This window comes from Sipha flava, unplaced genomic scaffold, assembly GCF_003268045.1.
Source record: "Sipha flava isolate LNK unplaced genomic scaffold, YSA_version1 116_pilon_pilon, whole genome shotgun sequence".
NCBI classification, from domain to species: Eukaryota; Metazoa; Arthropoda; class Insecta; order Hemiptera; family Aphididae; genus Sipha; species Sipha flava.
Window position 1 is genome coordinate 211,581 of NW_020271740.1, and position 20,268 is coordinate 231,848.

General features: G+C 26.3%; 1 protein-coding gene across 1 annotated transcript; it reads right to left on the minus strand.

Moving 5' to 3' along the window:
• Nucleotides 1-479: 479 nt before the first annotated feature.
• LOC112692497 lies at nucleotides 480-18,810 on the minus strand. The gene is made up of 5 exons (XM_025567170.1): nucleotides 18,242-18,810; nucleotides 6,241-6,535; nucleotides 5,992-6,154; nucleotides 4,477-4,924; nucleotides 480-1,268 (listed from the first exon to the last, which is right to left on the minus strand). Exons 1-5 carry the CDS (start codon nucleotides 18,250-18,252, stop codon nucleotides 1,076-1,078), a joined length of 1,110 nt encoding a protein of 369 aa, XP_025422955.1. The 5' UTR covers nucleotides 18,253-18,810; the 3' UTR covers nucleotides 480-1,075.
• Nucleotides 18,811-20,268: the final 1,458 nt, after the last annotated feature.

A 20,268-nucleotide genomic window follows, 5' to 3' on the forward strand; every position in this document is an offset into this window, starting at 1 on the left:
TTGTTAAGATTGTAATAATGTTACTTCGATTTTCATGTATTATTATGGTCATATATAAACAAAAGATAAAATAAACTAATAATGTAATGTTAAATAATACATAAATGTGCCATATATTTGTATAATGTATTTGTATAATCAACACTTTACTACGAGTTGATAACTTGACCTATTTTCGATAAATTTACGAGTTTTTAAAGAGTTTATTTTGAATAATTTTAAGGGAATATCACAATATTTACATAAAAAAAATAATTGTTGGTAGTTTTTTATATTTTTGATAACCACACATTTTAACGTAGAATAATTTTCTGAAAATCAAATACAAAACTAGTTGTAAATTGAAGAAATTAGATATAAATTCAACATTGCATTTGTAATTTATGTTGGTAAAAAGTTAGTACACCAATCTCAATAAAAATCAAACATTGTCAATAATGTTATATAATATTGTGATGATTTATCAAATTAATTCAAAATTGTCAAATAAAATATTTTTATTTCTTCACATATTCATGTACATGTTTATAATATCTATCAGTTCTGCTAAAGTTGTATTGAGCATCTTAATAAATATAATATAATATAATAACTAAACTATCCACTAAACTACTGTAGTATAATCATTAATCGATAATCTAAGCATATCGTTATCGTTATACAAAAAGTGACAATGTGCATTTTTTTAAATGAAGCTTCAAACAAAATAAATTGAAAAAAATTACAGAATATATTACTAAAACATATTATCACAATTTAAACGATAACAAGTTTAGTAGAAATGAATATAAATTGTAATTTTCAAAGTGTTTATAAGTTTTTAAAAGTATTTAAAACTAAAATTGATATTACTGAAAACTATGAAAATGCACTTGGTCAGTTTTTGTATTACGACGATGATATCTCAATAAATATCATTAATAGGTGTCTAATAATAACATTTAATAATATTATACCACGCAGGGAGTATAAATATTATATTTGTATGTGCATTCTATAGAGATGAGTGTAATTACATAGGTAATTTTGTAAAATAAATTATAAATAAATAAATAATTATCAGTAAGCATACAATCTAATCCATGTCGAAAATTTCTTTGACGCTGGTAACGGTTTTATTATTCGGTCTCCTCAATTTCGCCACCAGTTTAATTGAATCGTCAGTATTTTTACACGAGATGAAATGGCACTGTTCTTTCCTTGTCGCAGCTCTTCGTATCTGAGCCAGTTTTTTTGCGACGGTTGGAGGTAAAATTATTTCCATCATTCTGTAATCAAAATAGAAAATCAATTATTCACTGTGCAGTAAGAATATGACATTTTAACGTCCGTTTTTCATTTGTTTTTGATTTGATCGAGTTATATGATTTAAAATGTTGTAAACCGTTTTTGATATTATGAGTCTTGTAAAATATTTGAATAAAAATATTCAAATATTTTTATAGTATTTAGAACACTTTTTAAATAATTTTTGATTTAAGATTTATGTATTTTGACGTACCTATTTGTATTTGAAAATAAAATATTTTTGTTTAAATATTTTATCGATTTTGTCTCATTAAATTATGTAATAGTATATATTTTAATCAGTATTCAAAAGTAAAATCATTGTAATCTAATATTTTACATAGCCTCCTAAAATAAATGCGAAATCGAACTATGACTTATTATTTTCGTTGAGGCCTATTTTAGTATATTCTGACGTAGATTATTGAAAACTTCATATAAATTATTACGGAAACGAATTTTATTTACACTATTGTGTGCATGTCATATAGATAAATCAAATGAACATGTTTGGTATACCTAAATATCTTTAACTATTAATAATTTTTTTATAACATTATTATTTATTGAATAAACTTGATTTATATAATACAATCATGTTATATTAATTTTTCATTATGGCACACAAAATATGAAATATTATATTCTTTAATATATATGAAATACAATAATGTCTAGCTCGTAAGTTATTGGTTAGCGCTACAGCAGGTTTTATCTATAAGCTTTAGTAGTAACTATCTGGTGTATGTTTAATATATATATATATATATATATTGTATATAGTATGTAATATACAGTTTGAATGAGTCTGTGATCTCAATGGTCGAATTTAAAGTTTTAATATAAAAGAATAGGTATTTATTATAAAAGTAACAAAAAGTATATTTATAAAATTATTTGTATTTGAATACTTTCCAACTATTTATTTTTGTTCTTAAATATTTATTAACAAAAGTACTTGAAATACTAATTAAATTCACTTCAAGTTGATGTATTTATATCTCTATTTAAATATAAATGAATAATATCTTTTATTAAGATTGGGTATTATATCAAAACATGTGAATGAAAAAATGATCGGTCTATGGAAATTAATTAAAATAATAGGTTACAAAGTAATATTTATAAAAAATATCGTCTGTATATCTAAGCATTAGTTTTGTTAGCGGCAAAGCACAATATATATGTACATTATATGGCTTACCTACACAATGATCTAGCTATAATTCACTTATTATAACTAACTATAGTTTATACCACCATTTGGTTTAATTTTATTATGTTTTATGGAACCGGAACTTGTTTTCAAAAGTGATTCAAAGTTTTTTAAAACCATTAGAGATTTACTTTAATTTTATTTGATTTCATAAAATGGTAGATGGTAGTAATAAATAATTTGACATGTACTATTATACTGTTAAATGAGTTTACTTATAAAAATATTTATTAGTGAGTGGTATTATTTATGTAAAATCTAATGATCTATTTTCACAAGAGAGGGGATTACATTTTTCGAAATTTTACTGTTTTAAATACTTGATTTAAGTATTTTAGGTATTATAAAAAAAAAAACCCATAAAAGACGAAACATAAAAACTATTTTACATTTAACAAAGTTATTACCTCTAATATTCTAAAATAATATTGTAAATATAGAAAAACAAAAAATATACACACGGGTGAATCCGGATAATTTCGCAAATTAATTTATATCGATAATAACTAGAGCGCGGATTTTATTGCCATAAAAAATAATTTAAAATGCCTTAGAAAAAATCCAATTATGACTTAAAAAATGTAATTAATGACGTAAAAAATGTGAAAAATGCAATAAAATATTTTTAATTTATTTTATCAATACTTTCCAGATATTTCTTGATTCTATGTTATTTGTATTTTTATGGTCACGTTGAACTGAAAATTTTTATCCAGTAAATAATAAATAGTATTAGGTATAAACAGTCAAAATTTAAAAAAAAACATTTTTTTTTTTTTTTTTAACAAAATTCAATATTTTTACCTTGTGATAGTATGTGTGCATTGCACATAAATAATATTGTTATATATTATGTATACAATATATTATATTGATTGATGTGTTAAAATGTCAATGTTTTCCAGTTACCAGCTACTAGGCGGGATTATTAATAATGTGGCTAAGCCCACTATGTCGCTGTATACACGTAGTCTGTATTATTGTCATTGTCATCGACTATTATACCATAGTTTAATGACGTAACGATAACATAAAACGATAAAGAGAAGTTGTATATAATTTGATTAAAGGAAAGTATTGAATACTAGACATTTTTTTAATTCTTTCCAAAAATGTTAAATTTTCAAAAAATATAAAAATATTTAAAAGTAGTGAAAACACCAAAAATGCATTAAAGAAGTAAATATGACAAAAAATGCGAAAAATTACAAAATAAAAATTGAATTATATGAATTTACACTAATTGAAACATATGGTATTTTGCCAAACTGAGCAAAGCATAAGGCTATTCGCTGACATGCAATTTTCAGTTGTGCGATAGTTGCGCAACAGTTTCATCATACCGCACTCACAAATGTAACTGTACTCTCGTGTCACATTATGATACATAGGATACATAGGATGTAATCGCGCAATCAAACGATTTGTGACAAAACACAAACTAATTAGTTGGTCAAACTGATCAGTTGCACGTGAGCTCATCGTCATTTAACGCTGTGAAATTCACTAATGCGATTAAACTGTTGCGCAACTGAAAATTTCATGTCAGCGACTAGCCTAAGGATTTAGAAAAAAAATGCATTTTACATTGAAATCTGCGCCCTGATAATGGTTATAATAAGCATTTTTGGTTTTCATCAGAGTAATTTATACAACACAAATACAATTTTGTAACAAAGTTTTCATGTTTTTTAATAGAATTTAATAGTTCTATCTAAGCTGCTGCGGAAAAAATACGTGTACGTTTTATAACTATAATTATTTTATGTTTCTATGCATTTATTTTGATAATATAGATATGTTGATTAATGAATAGGTTGTATGTGGTAGTGGAATAGGTAACCTAACCTACAACACATACCGTATACATTGTTTTGTATTTTGTTGGTTACATTTAACTTTTTTTCTTTTGTGTTTATAAAACGCTTCTAAAATTGAATTTAAAAACAATAAGAGCCAATTAAAATATGTACCTAATTGGTTTGCTTCCAACTTGCATGGATCGCATGGCTCTTCCAACTTCGCAGGCTATTCTCTCACTACAGTCTTTTCCATCGATCGATTCGGTGACGAGTTTAGTTAGTGAGGCCAACTCTTCGGGAGCTCGTTTTAGGACAGCTTTCGAACTCAGTGAGGATATGGGAAGTCTTGGTATAAACATCATAGCGCTGAGGAAGACCACGGCAACACCTACGAAACCGGCCATAGCCACGAACAATGGTTCAACTTTTGACTTGGTAACTTGATTTTCTGGTTTATTTATTTCCATCATGTCCGTCGCTGAATTTTGACTATTTTGCTGATTACTTATGTCCTGCTGATTGTTGGCGTTCTGCAACTGTTTAATAGCATTGTTGTCCAATGGATAAAAGAAATAGTTGTAACCACCAATCGTTCCATCTGGTGGCTTCATAGGATCACCTGTGCAACAACAATAGTTATTTATTTAGCACAAAAACATTAATAATATTACAATTACGATTGAATAGAACTTAATTAATTGTATATAAATATGTAAATATATGTTTATATATATATACATATATAATGTTAATATCTACTTCCTGTAAGCTATACATGTGTTGGGAGAAGAGAGTCTAATTATTTATAGTATTTAATTGACATATTCATATTATAAATACAAAATACAAATATAAAATATTAATTTAATCTTAATCCAGACGATTTGTAAAATTTGTAAGATTTTGATTGTTTTTGATGAGATCTACGTTTTTAAAAATAACTATTTTTTAATTATATAGGTAGTTGCTTATCAATAATAAAATACGAAAAAAATTAAATAAATATTTATGTATGTAGTATTTCTAAAATCATCTTTGTTTAAAAAAAATAAAAGATAGATGAAATTTATTTTTCGATTATGCTATATTTATATGTTTCTTACGAGTTTTAAAAACTGTTAACTAATAGTAACTAATAAAGTTAATAGTTAACTAATAAAGTTTAACTAATAAATTATTAAAGTATTTTAATGGCATAAAAATAGTCGAAACTATTAACTAAAAAATGTATCCAGTGTAAACAAAAGATTTTACCGAGTTAAAATCGTATGTGACCTGAAACATCGGAGTAAAAATTTTTTTATTGTAATTACTATGTACATACAAATTTTAATAATCTGTTAGGTATATTTTATGTTTTTAAAATATTTTACAAATTTAATTTATATATTTTTTTTTTTTTTAAACGTGTTACAACGTTTATTTTAATATTTTAATCGATATAAGCGATTAAAAAAATTGGATTATTTTGTAATAATTTTAGTGGCCAAGAAAAGCATTTTTCAATAAAATTACTTACATACTTACATTAAAATAAATAATTAATAATAATTATTTTTCAATTTTAAAATCTTAACCGCAGACAAACAAATTTTCAAAATCTATTTTCAGTAGGTACCTACATACATTTTCTAATTTCCAACATAAAACAGCGTGCTTTATGATTATATTTTGGATTCAACTTACTTGACGAAATAGAGTTTACTAGATTCTGCGTTTGTGGGTTATTCGGTATTGAAATAAACTGTTGTGGAGCTTGTTGATTAAGTATCTTGTTCTGTGATTCAGCAAATTCAGGGTTCAAAAATTGGGAAAACAATGTTTCAGCCTGATTTTTGTTCGCGTTCACCTGGTGTAAACAATGATTACTACATAAGTACAAGTCAAATACATTTGACGTGACAACCTATGATTCGATTATAAACGATCACTTACATTCGGTCCGTTGTAATTTAATGGTTGTTTCGACAGTATCTTTATTTCGTTGGATTGGTCCGAGTACGGTGTATCGTCGGGTATGTATTCCTCGACGTCAATCCGATCGTTAAGGTTCTTGCGATTAACGATATGTGGTTTGCGTAAGTTACCCATGACATTTTTCAAAAATTCAGCACCCGATTGCGTGTTATCCGATTTTACACCGTCGCTAATCGCAATAGAACACAGCAGTAATTGTACCGCAATTAGATTTAATATCACAATATTTAGTATCCGGACACTTATACTACATCTATAAAAAAAAAAAAAAACTAATGTAATTCATTAAATTAGTATAATACAAGCTGTTGATTTTAAACGTATATTATTACTACTATATTACCGTTAACTAATTAACAGTATAACATGTATTTTAACTGCAAAAATTCAGCTCCTTGTGTTGATAGGCGCAACTAGGGTAAAAAAATATGGGGGGCTATAGCCCTCTTACCAAAACTTAAGATAACCTGTAGATTACCCCAACTCTTATATACTATGATAAAATATTTTAGATTTGGAGCCAAGTTGATTTTACTATAATGTGTCTTTTTTTGTACGTGACACTATTATGAGTACTGTATGCAGTATTCCATGTGTAACATGGAATATTTATGGGGGGCTAAATCTTGGTCCGGGGGGCTAATCCCCTCTAGCCCCCCCCCCAGGTTGCGCCTATGCTTGTGTTGTACAACAAAAATGACTAGAGTAAATATTCTCGGAACTGGGACGGGTATGGCCGGTTTCCACCAAAAATGTATCTTTCCCTTTTCTGTCAAATGAAAACAATTAGTCTATTATCCGAATATTATTGGATGTATATATAAGTATTACAATTATTAATGAGCAAATTAATTAATTAATAACAAATTGTCAAATGTCCGCAATTATATTGGGCCGACTTGGTCACCTGTTATTTTATTTGGTTTTTATTAAAAATAGGTAAGGATATAAATAAATAAAATAAATGCGTATAAAACAAAACGATTTATAATTAATAATTTATAAATAATCTAAGTTTATGATGGCATAGCTAAATAAATGTGTAAAAAAGTAATGTAAGCTTATGACGGCTCGATAATACAAAATTAATGTCTATTACAGTTCGACTAACACAATGTTATATAAATTTACGTTTGACGAATTTCATATAAGTTTGAATTTATACAATAATAAAAAAGTGATATTTTTAATATTTCTTGTGATAAAAACAAATATAATAAAACAATTTCTAGATTTTTAATTAATTTAATTATTTAGTCTATTTAATAATAATTTATATTTAGTCTATTTAATAATTGTAATACATACAATCATCCAATAATATAAGTACAGTTCTAGACCAACTTATTTTAATTTAACAGAAAAGGGAAAGGTACACTTTTTATGGAAATGGGTAACTCCCACTGGGACAACTAAAATATAGGTAGGTATATCGCGCGATTTGGGGACATGATGGTCGTTCGTTTATCGGGTACATAAATCTGTGCTAAAATATAAAACGCATCGCGCTAATTTCACACGATTTGTTTCCGGCTCAAATACAATATTGCCAACATGTTATCTTATGATACAAATATTCAATCATAAAATATATAGACGGTTAGATTTCACTCAACATTAGGTGATCGTACAATCACCCAGTGGTGTGTTGAACTACTTTTACGTAGGGAGCGAATATTTTTATAAACCACCCACCCAACTGTTTTTTAAATACCCCTACATACCATAACCGCTCCTTTCATTCTCATTGTCACTATAAAAAACATATTGAATAACTAATTTGGATAATTATACTCTTTTTTAAACTAAATTAATATTTAAATCCTATAAAAATATAGTATACTCGTAAAATATTATTTTTCATGATGATTGTTACTTATTTAATAGTTTTGATCAATATTACTGATGTAATTGGTATATGTAAATACATTTAATACGCTTTATAATAATGAAAAGCTTCATTGTAATGCTAGTAATGCTACAGCTACATGCATACTTAATTTGCTCAAGTCCCATCATTTTTTAACATCAATTAAAACAAATTATTAGCTAAATAAAACTTTATTTTTTAAACACCTGATAATTATATATTATAGGTAATATATAAATATATAAATAACATATGTTTTGCGTAATACGTACTACACTATTACATATTATACAGTACCTATATATTATTATAATATTATATGTTATAATATTTAGATATTATGTAGTCTATTGATGTATGACAATTACAAAATAAAAATGTTATTCTTCGTATAAGTAAAAGAATATCCATCTAATTACTAACCACCCACCCCCAAATATTGATGGAGCGGCCGCTTCTTATAATCTATAAATGTCTAATAATATTATTTCGGAATTAAAAATAAATTTAATTGATTTGTAATTTTTATCAAATATTGTATGTTTTGTCATAAATTTTACATCAATATAACTTTTACTAAAAATGAATCAAAAATAAACCCCAAATTGAAAAAAATAAATACTAAAATCTAAAATCAAAACTAAAATTAAAAAAAAGAATACCGATGTTCAAAACTAAAATCAAAATCGGAAAAAATAAATACCGATATCTGAAACCGAAATTAGAAAATTTTTTTTCGTAACGTTAATTTATTAACGTTACGAAAATTAACGTTAAATTATCACTTTTCATACAAATATAAATATCATTATAAATAATTTATATTATCTTATTCCATTATATATTCATTAATAATTACTACAGGGGTAACTTGAAAATATTTTTATTTCTATTTCTTATTTCTTACTATTAGGTACTAATAATTATATTTTCAAAAATGTATATTAAATGAAAAATGTTATTTCATATCTAAATTAATTTGATTATAAATTAGCAATTCACGATTGACTTAAAAATTACATTGATCCTTAAAAACACAGTCATTTTAAAGGTCAATGTAATTTTCAAGTCAATCGTGTAATGGGGAATTTCATTATACTTACATTCAACAAATAATATTATGAAATTTCTTATGCCACAAAATATACCTAGGGTAAACCTTGGGTATAAAACTATTAATAATAATAAATAATATTATTCTACCTCAGGGAACGCATTTTTAGAATCAATTTTATTTATTACAAGTATTCACTGCGAAGGGATTCTAAATGTTTTTTTTAAATATTTCATGAATAACAAAATATTTAATTGAAAATATTAACTATACAGCAGTGTGTTATACAATTAGTATTCTAGAACTATGCCATATTCGTGTTATTTTTCATGTATAAGCGTGAGGTATTTTATTTTACTTACGTACGAAAATAAACTAATATTTATATGCTAATTGATCCTCAAAAGTCAATAAGTGTGACGTGTATTCGCCATCGAAGTTTTGAAAGTTCAATCGATGGTGTATCGTTTTGCGAAGCTATGTAGAGACGGCGGATTGGATTAGTTATTATACCCATTACTTCTTCTAACAAGTAGGTAGCGTGATTTCTCCTTTATACAAGGAACGATTCATCGGAAATAATAGACGTGTAGTCATTGAATTTCTGTTGGTATTGTTAACTGAAATAATTTTAGTTTCCAATTTCCTCGAGTACATTTCAAATCGATGATTCGAGTGTCGTCGTCATACTAAATGAAAACGCCCGATTGCTGATAATTTGAAAATGTATTCTAAAATTATTGATACCTTCCAGCTAATTTATAAATTTACTTTTGTTTACTACATATTTGATAAACAATAATACACTTTCTAGTCTTCTGCTCTCAATACTGCAGTGCAATTTTCATACATTAATTATTACTTAAGTATGTACTTATACTTAATTTTCTATGCATAATAGAATATAGCCACACTATAGTACTTATAAGAATATATTAATACAGTTTTATATTAAATTATGCTGTGTGTCATTATAAAATCATCGTCCGTAAACACAAACAGGTATAAAATATAGTACACAATTCTTTCTCTAAAATTATTCGCTAAAAATATTTATTATAACATTAATATTTATTTTCTCTTTTACAATAAGTCACACATAGATAATTCTAAAACTCAGTAAATCATTAAATATCATATTTGTATTATTTTACATTGTTACATTAAATAGATATTTTTGATTAAACCGATGGTTATGAAAATACAATTTATAATATACCAATATAAATTTACGTAAAATGATTTATTAATATCTAGTAAAATGTACAATAGATAGTCACAACTATAAAACTATTGTTAAACAAAATATTGATAGTAAAAGTAACTCAAAAATGCCAACATTTTCGTGCATTGACAAATCACTGGATATAATTATTTTTGATGTACAATAAAATACAAAATTATATTTATGAACAAACATAAAATACTTTGTGCAGTAACGTGATTAAAAATGACATTGCATCATTATTTTTAGCACAAAAATTATGGTAAATAATAGATTTTGAAAGTAGACGATTCAAAAAGATTGTGAACTGTTAAGTATCTTATGTAAATTATATCAGATAAAAAATTATAAAACTAAATCAAGAAACTATAAACGAAATATTCACAGATATCGAACGTGTCCTTCGATGAAAATAAATTTATTTAGATATTATTAAGTCGATTTGTACTTAACTTTGTAAATTTAATAGGTACACTGAAACCATTAAATAGTATAGTTAAATCTGTAAAGAAAGACGAAGAATATGACAAAACACTGGTCAATTTTAAATGTTAATACTTATAGATTATAACTTGCATGAGTTAAAATGCATTTTATAGAACTAGCGTATTAATAACCTAAATTTTCTTATAAAAGACGCAGGTAGTATTTTAAATAAAATCTAAACTTGTTTTTCCACCTACTTAAGTAAAAGTTAATGCTACATTGTATTTGTCATATATTTACTAGAAATATATAAAAACCACCATAGTATCTAAGTCTAAAAATCGTTAAATGATTATCAAAAAAAATATAAGAAAGTCAGTTGTTGGAAAGTGTGCCAGTGATTACTATTAATTAAGATTAAAAAAATAAAAACGTCTCTAAACCCTTTAGAAATATTTTCTTAGAACTGAAAAGTGGTTTTCGTTTTATTTAAGTGTAAGTTGACTATTTCTTTGATAATTTAATATTTTATAATGTCACAAGTAAACATATGTACTTAGCTAAAAGTGTATAAAGGTGATAGTTTAAATGTTAAAATTAACTTATATATATTTATTTTTTTTTTTTGAGGGTCAAAAAAACCTGTATATTCGAATCAGTTGAATTACTTTCTAATGATTTAGCATATCTAATACAAGTTGTATAAAAATTGAATATATGTAAAACATGAAAAACTAAAAAGATAATGATTTTTTGATTGCAAAACAGGCAATTATTGTAGGTACTGCTAATGATGAGAAAAATATTGGGGACTCAATATATTTTCTTGTAATCTTGGGCCAAAAACTTAGTATATTAGACTCTTAATACAAAAAACATTAACAACAAATAATGAGCAATTTATATTTTGAAAATATAATAAATAAGCTGAGACTCATGAAGTATGGTGGCTTTAAAATATTGAAACAATCTCCAAAAAGTTTTCAAACACGAATAATGAAAATTAATAGTTGAAATTTATTTATAGAGTACAAGTGCAAATTTAAAAATATTTCCGGAAAAAGTTCAACATCCTTTAGAACTGTCTATTATTTTTTAATCATTAGATAATAAACAATTGTAGATTTCTGATATAGGAAATCGATATCGCATCAACACAGATTAGAGTATTTATCATTTAAAGTTTTTTGAACAGTTATATTATTCGAAAAACTATTCATATGAGCACTTAAATGTAGTGTAATATCTAACCATTTTATTATTTTTTCATAACTGATAAATATGCTGCACGCAATGTATAATATTTTATAATACATTAAAAAAAAAACAAATATTATATTGTTAAAATATGAAATTACTGATTATAATAAAATAAAAATTATTAATTGGTTAGTACTCGTAATTTAATATATAAATAAATAAATAGTTTATATATTGACTGATAATCATAGATCCATTATATAACAGCTATTATATCCTATTTGTATAATATAATACAAAGAAAAAAAAATACATGACCAATCAAATTTCATTGACGTAGTATTTAATATTTAATTATGAAATGAAAATCTATGTACTAAATTAATATTAAAAATAACAAGTGCTATAAAACAAACTTAATTAAAGATATACAATAAATCTTCGTTTAAAATTTACTTTCAAATTATTTACCTATGATGTTTTTCGTATGGCAATCATAAGTGGAATATTTTTGAGTTTTATTGATACGAGTAGATGTAGTTTTAAAAGTAATAAAAATCGTCTCGACATGACATTAATTTTAACCCGAGTTTAAAGTGTAGTGAATTTTATTCATTCCATTTGAGAAATTTAATCAACAAAGGTATAAAATATCGCTTAACCTGCTTTTAATAATGTTTTAAAATCTAATATGGTTAATTTTAATAGAGGTAGGTTATATGATTATGTTAAAATTACATAGAAATAAAATAATCAAATCTATATGGCTATATCATTATAATATTAAAAAAAAAAACTAATAGTCGTTTGATATGTAAATGTTTTCACAGTAATCAATCGTAAAATTCATAAAATGTACTTATATTTATGACAAGAGTATATATACTGGTATAATTTGTGATATGGGATATCCTTTTGTAATAATTAAATGACTCGTCATTGATCATAATTTGAATGTCAAAATAATAAATGTTATTTTCATTTTGTGTCTAAATTATATAATGACTATAATACAATATACAATATAATATGTATATAAAGATATAGATATTAAATATATAAAATATATAGAATACATAAAGATTTTAAGGATAGTAATTATTAAGTATATGGACAAATGATAAATCTATAAAATCTTATGACATTACAAATTTATTTTATTAGTTTTCTTTAATTGCATTATCTAATTAATTTTACCGTCAAAGTTCCAAAGTACAATCACATTTTAATATACAATTATAAGTAAACAACTCATATTTTTTTATTTAATCAAATAATCATCATATTTTATTTTAATGGTTATTTTCAATATTTGAATCAGTTAATGACTGCATTAAATAACTATTGATTGAATAAAGATAGATGTTTGAAAATAAAGTGTTAATAGATATGAGAATCATAAATGTTACTAACAATAACATATATACTAAAATATAATTGTTATGCATATAATTTAAACTACAACTGATGATTTTTAAATTATAGTTTTTCAAATTCTTTATTTTTATTTCTACTTTGTTACTATTAATTTTAAAATTTGACTAGATTTGTATTTATATGCAATATTATTAGGCTAAAATAGCAAGTGAAATCTTTTATTGCAATATGTCGTGCACAGGAAACACATGTTGAAACCCGTTTTATTCGTGCTCGTTCCGAATCCAACAATTTTTTTCGGCTTGGCATCAATTCAACACAAATAGAAAGGAAAACAAATAGTAAGAAAATTATATTCAAAATAAAAATTATATTTCATTTAAAAAGTTTTTTTATTCAAGTTCTTAATATAGAAAAAGTACATTTATTATTATTAGCAATTGGATGTATATCAATGGCTTGAAGATGTTATTAAAGGATATTTTTTATTTGTTATTGGTTAAAGTATATTCAGTTTATTTATAATACTCATCTAAGTACATTAATAATCTTGAAATTACTATAAACATAAAAATATACTAAATTTTTTTGTTTTTTATAATTGTTTAAAAAGTGCAGGTATTTAGTTTTGAAACTTACTGTAAAGTAAAATAATGTATAAAAGTACACTTGGCCTGCGTTCCTCAAGGCGCAGTCGTATCTTCAACTCTTTTTAATCTACATTCTGCAGATCAACCCACTGATCCTGACATAGTTTCATTTACTCTCTAAAGCCATCTGAATGACCCATCACACTGGTACTCCCTCTGGCGCTACAAAATTAATGAAAACAAATCTGTATGCACCATTTTTGCTCTCCGACACACCCAAATATCTAGGTCTAACCTTTGACAAACGTCTAACATGGGCTAAATATTTTCACACAACAAAATTAAAATTAAACCAACGATTTTACTCAGACCTATTCTTGGTAAATTCACAAATTTATTCCTCAAAACCAAAATTCACATCTATAATCTTTTTCTTAGCCTATTAGGCTCTACGGTATCTAACTCTGGGATACAGTAAAAATGTCAAATACACAAGAAATAAAAGTGTTCCAATCAAAAATGCACCGACTCATAACCAATGATCTTCCGTATATTTCAAACCACACACTTCATACAGATTTTCAAATTTCTAAAGTCACTGATACAGCCAAGCTATATTACTCAAAATTTAGGAATCGCCTTCAAAATCACCCTAATCCTCATATTAAAAGGCTACTATCTATCTCGATCCCAGGAAATCCCCCCAAAAGACTCAAACGACAATGGCCACGTGACCTTATAAAATAAATATAATATAAATACTTAAATACCTAAATAATTGTAAATTCATGTCGAAGTACTTTTACTGGACGGTTTCTTCCCTTAAGATATTCAAGCTATTGCACTTAATTAAAAAAACATACATTATGCTTATTGTACTTTTTTTTTAGTATAGATTGTATAAAGTCTTGATTAAAATTAAAAAAAAATCTTTTTAACTTTTTTCAATATTCTACAAAAAGTTACATTTTGTTGTCATTAAAGTTGGTATGATAAAAATGTGTGAAAACGAATATTATTTAAATAGCAATTTAAGAAAAACCTATTGGCTTTGCTACTTAAATTTTTTTATAATTTTTACTTGTAGTTATATGCTTTCAATGTATGTTATGAATCCTAATCCAATTAAGTTTTATTTAAACATGTATCTAGAAACCAAGTATATATTAAATCTATAATTTTTTTATTCATTATCTACTTAAAACATTTTTTTCATGCCAAAAATTGTTAATTTGTTAATATGGATTAATGTTAGCAAATAACATTTATTTACGTCTAGCTAATAGTAATATTATAACACCATTTACTCGTATAAGCGACAAAACAATTTTTAAATTTATAACCGAGTAGAAATCTGTCGATTATTAAACGTACATGTTTATTCGTTGGTGTTTCCTGTACTTTGTGGTCTGTTTATAATATTTTGCAAATGGTAATGACCTCACTAAAAAAAAAAAAACGTTCAGGTTACGAAATTTGAACAGTGAATGATGACTAATACATACGGACTACTGTGATATGTAGGTACCTAATTATACATCGTGATTAAAATTCGCTATACGTATTTACAACGTATATACGTCGACGCATGTGCATAAAATAATTTAATATTTAAATCAACTTTGTTTATCATTTAGATCTAAATAAACAATTTATTCTAAGTATTCATTTTTTTATGATAAATATTAGTGGAAATTTGTTCTACATAAAATATTATTCATTTAGAATCGTTTTAAATTTTTAAAAATAAATAGTTATAATAGTTATAAATACAATCAAATACAAACAATAGTTATAAATGTATATTAATATTCAGAAGCAATTAATCAACTACGACAATAAGACCTCATTATTTTTTCTATTTACTATAACTTAATTATCTAACTAAATAAGGCGGTAAATACACTCATGTACAAAACTTTATTTATATCAATTTATTTACCTATGTACAAATGCATTATATAGGTACTATGTATTTATTTATACATAGCATACATTTCTATCAAAAACATTTTTTGAATATAACATATATTTCATTTAATAAAACATCAAAAACAATTATTTATTTATTATTTTACCTACAAAACACGTTATTTATATAAAAAAAATGGTTATATTCTTATTTTAAATCGGTTTAAGTTTAATGTTAGAATTAGAAAAAAAATTTTTTTATTATATTCATAAGCATTTATATATCATATATATATATATATATATATATCAATGGTTAGTAAAACTGTTAGTATATACTCGTACACTCATATATTATAGAAAAGGAAAGGGCATTGTGGCTTCTTATTCTTGATCTCCTTCCAAATAGAGTATTATTTCAGTTATATCTACGAATGTCAAAAATGCGTCCAATTTCAATGAAAAGGAAATTAACAATAGGTGCATAAATAAAAACCACGTATGTATATTATAATACTAGCATTTCACCTAATTGATTTTAAAAAAATGGTAAAAATACTTTTAAATAATTTGACAAGAAATACAATGACAACAAAATTATTTAAAGTAAGACAATCTTTTCAGTTTTATATCGTTTCTGAAAATATACTACTTTGTTCAGTCCATTTACGTAATATAACAATAATAATGATAAAAAGCCAAGAAATAGATAATGTGAAAAGAAATTAGAATAATACGTGTATTTTTAAATCCCATTTTATATTGGTAGAAATGGTTTTGAATATTTGGTGAGCGATTATAGTAAATAAATATTTTACTTCATAATTCGTGTATCATGAATAATATTTTTAAAAGTTAACTAGTAAATTAATTATTAATTAGATATTTTAGATTCATTAATTTTAAAAATTATAATTTAACATTATAGCTAAAAACACATAGAAATAAAATAATAATCATTTGCTTGTTCGTGATTAAATTTTTATATAACAAAATATAAAAAGTTATTTGATAATATAATAATATTATAGATACAATTCAGAGGATTAAGCCAAATATGGTCTATGTACATTTAACATCCAATAATTTGGCAATAAAATACATACCTACCAAAAATATTTTGGTAAAATACGTCTATCCCATGTATTCAATAAAGTCATTATAAAAATATTTTCCTTTCCTAGTTAAGAATATTAATGTAATGTTATTGAGAATAACAAAATTAAATCTACATTTAAATTTTAAACTCGCATTAAAATGATGAAATTTAAAATAAAAAGTTTAAGTTTAGATTGCGTTGATGAAGTAGGATGGATTTTATATACTTTATAAAAGTACATTTAAGTCTCTAGTGTAGAGTAAAATAAATTGCATATTCTTTGTAATGTACTTCCTATAAATATTATAATTTGAATTGTTATAGAAAAATAGGGAATTTGCGTAAATAATATAAAATTCAGAAATATCGTTATTTATAATATTAACATAATGTTTTCTTTGAGTTCAACTTTAAGCAAGCTTTCATATTTTCATTATCAAACTCAAACTTGTTTAACTACGAGTATGCTGTCTACATTAACATTAGCTTACTCAAATTACAATTACAGAAGTCCATTTTGTGTATAATAATTTATATAAGATTGTTCATAACTGTTCTTTAAAATAAAACCATTGATTTATCTTTAAGCTTTATGAAGTTAGTAGGTACTTACAATATATTGCATGATGATTTTATAAAATTATGACGCATTTATATTTTACAATAGCATTAAGATGGTTATCAAAATACACGGACTTTAATTTTAATTTTCGAACGGATAGTTTCTTATTGATAGCAATTAAAAATAAAATCGGTTTTCAATACTCAAGCCACCCAAAAATTAAAAAATAAAACCGTATCCGTAAGCCGTACATATTTTATTAGTTGTATTTTACCCAGTTATGCGAAAATAACTACCTATTAAATACAGGCACGTATTTATATGTTTACTGCGTGTAGGCCTGCAGAAAATTGCCGCTCTGAATAACTAAAATAATATACCGCAATGATTTAATTATATTTGAATTACCCACTATAAAATAAATATTAATTAGATAAATATACATAACACATTATATTTAAATACTAAAATGTAATTTCTTAAGATCCAAACCATTTTTATTAACTATAGTTATTAATAAATTATTGATATTATTTTTATTTTTGTTGTTATAATAACAGAATAAATTCTTCAAATTTTCGGCTGTAGACACGTGCCTGCATAAAAATATGCCACTGATTACTTGATGGTGTATTATATACTCACAGTCGTATCATTTTGATGCAAGTGCAAAGCGATGGCGTCTCAGTGAATCGAGTTCAAGTGTCGCCAGATCACATGAATGTAACGAAGTTATGAGCATGCAAATGAAGCGTCGACGGAAAATTAATTTGTATTGTTTTCGTTAAAAATATTTCACGGAAGCGGTATCAAAACGGTTTGATTCGAAACGTATGTCCACGAAGTGGAAACGAAAGAAAATGTCTGTATCGTTTTTGTTATTTTTTTTTTTTTGTTTTTGTTTTCCCTCAAACGATCAGTCGACCAACGGCCTCGGTAAAGCGTAAATACGTAATAGAATTATCGAATAGTTAAAAAAAAATAAAAAAATATAATACGGAATTTTCACGCGTTTTAAAACGTACGAAAATAGCTGGAAGATCGTATGTGCCGCATTAGCACCGGATTCGGTCTTGGTTTTGCCGCGGTTGACAACAGCTCGTACGGTTGGCGACTAATCGTTCGGACGAGCGCGTGTGTGCCCGGTACCCCGAAGATTCCTACCGCACGCACGTGCGCGCACGATAACTCTCTTGACACGAATATCTAGGTCAAATACGTGAGCATGCCGGACGTTCGATTCGGAACTGGTTCCGTGACACTGTGGCCTAATAAACGGGCTTACCCCCGGTGCCACTCGACGATCACCACCCCACCCTCTCCCCCGTGACGTCGTCTCGTGGTCCGTGGCTTTTCCCGCGTTTCTTTATTCCGATCCTCCTGCGTGGCCGCGTTACGACGCATTTCTCCCGTCCGCGTTCTTCCCAACGCTCCGCGCCCGCGCGCCCATCGTGCCCCGGGAACAGCGCCGGCGGGTGACAACGTTTGTTGCAGCGCGCTTACCCATCGCGATGCCCTGCCGGCACGGTCGTCATTGCGCGCGCGCGCCCCGAACCTTTTCCGCAGCGGCGGGTCGTGCACGAGACGAACGTACGAACACGATGGGAAACGTGGAAGCGCTGTCTTCGAAATAATCATTGTTGTCGCCTCGTGAATACGGCGTACACGATCGCGAATCGTCTTGCCGCCGTAGCTTTGAACCCGGCACGGATCGATAGTACAATCCAAGTCGGATTTCGCAGCCCTTGCACGAGAGGCGCACGACTTATGTTACACGCGTGTTGTCCGTATCCTCGTAACGACGAGCGAATGATCGATTTCCGACCTAAACCTTTCGGATTCGAATCCGTTCGGTTATTCGGAAACTCACGCAGTGGGATTGCGTTCACGTTCGAATATCATCGCACGTCAGTGCATGATGCAAACAAATGATTTCTGACCCTTCGGTTTACGATCGCTGATTTTTGTACACAATATCATATTTATCTGTACTCTAGGATCTCACATCGAGTATATTATTTCAACAATATTGTTTTTTTTTTTTTTGTAATCCGAAAGTGTATACATTTTACATCCAACCCTTTGGTTATAGAATATCAGCTGCTGAATGCGTTTTGGTGGAACTTATCTTCGAAGGAAATATTATTTTTTGCATATTCTCAATATTATATTCTGAACGTTTACTTTTTTAAAACAGAATATTCTTTTGGATCCTGTGATTTTGTCTTGACAAGTTTCCCTGTCAATGTATGAGCATGTACGTTTTTTCTGTATACGATTAAAATTTTTTAACTATGCGTATGCCTTGTTGTATATGTTCCGTTGATGCGCGTTATGATTTATAACTTGCCTTTTGATATAAACAAATAATAGTTAATGATTTACGCTCTGTAATAATCGAAAAATAATTTTTCGTTAACCCTAGATCTATTAAAAAGTTGTCTGCAAAATGTTTCTAAACATTCTCTCAGTCATTGTTCAGTCGTTTATAATATGTTATAGTTAAACTGTAAACGATTAAAAAATTAATTAACTATAAGTTTTCAATATAATTACTATTAATTAGTTACAAACAAAAAAAAAATTGATATTTTTTATTACATTTCGTATAATTTTTTTATATCTAACAAATAATTAAATTTAATTAATTAAATTTATGAAGAAACTAATTA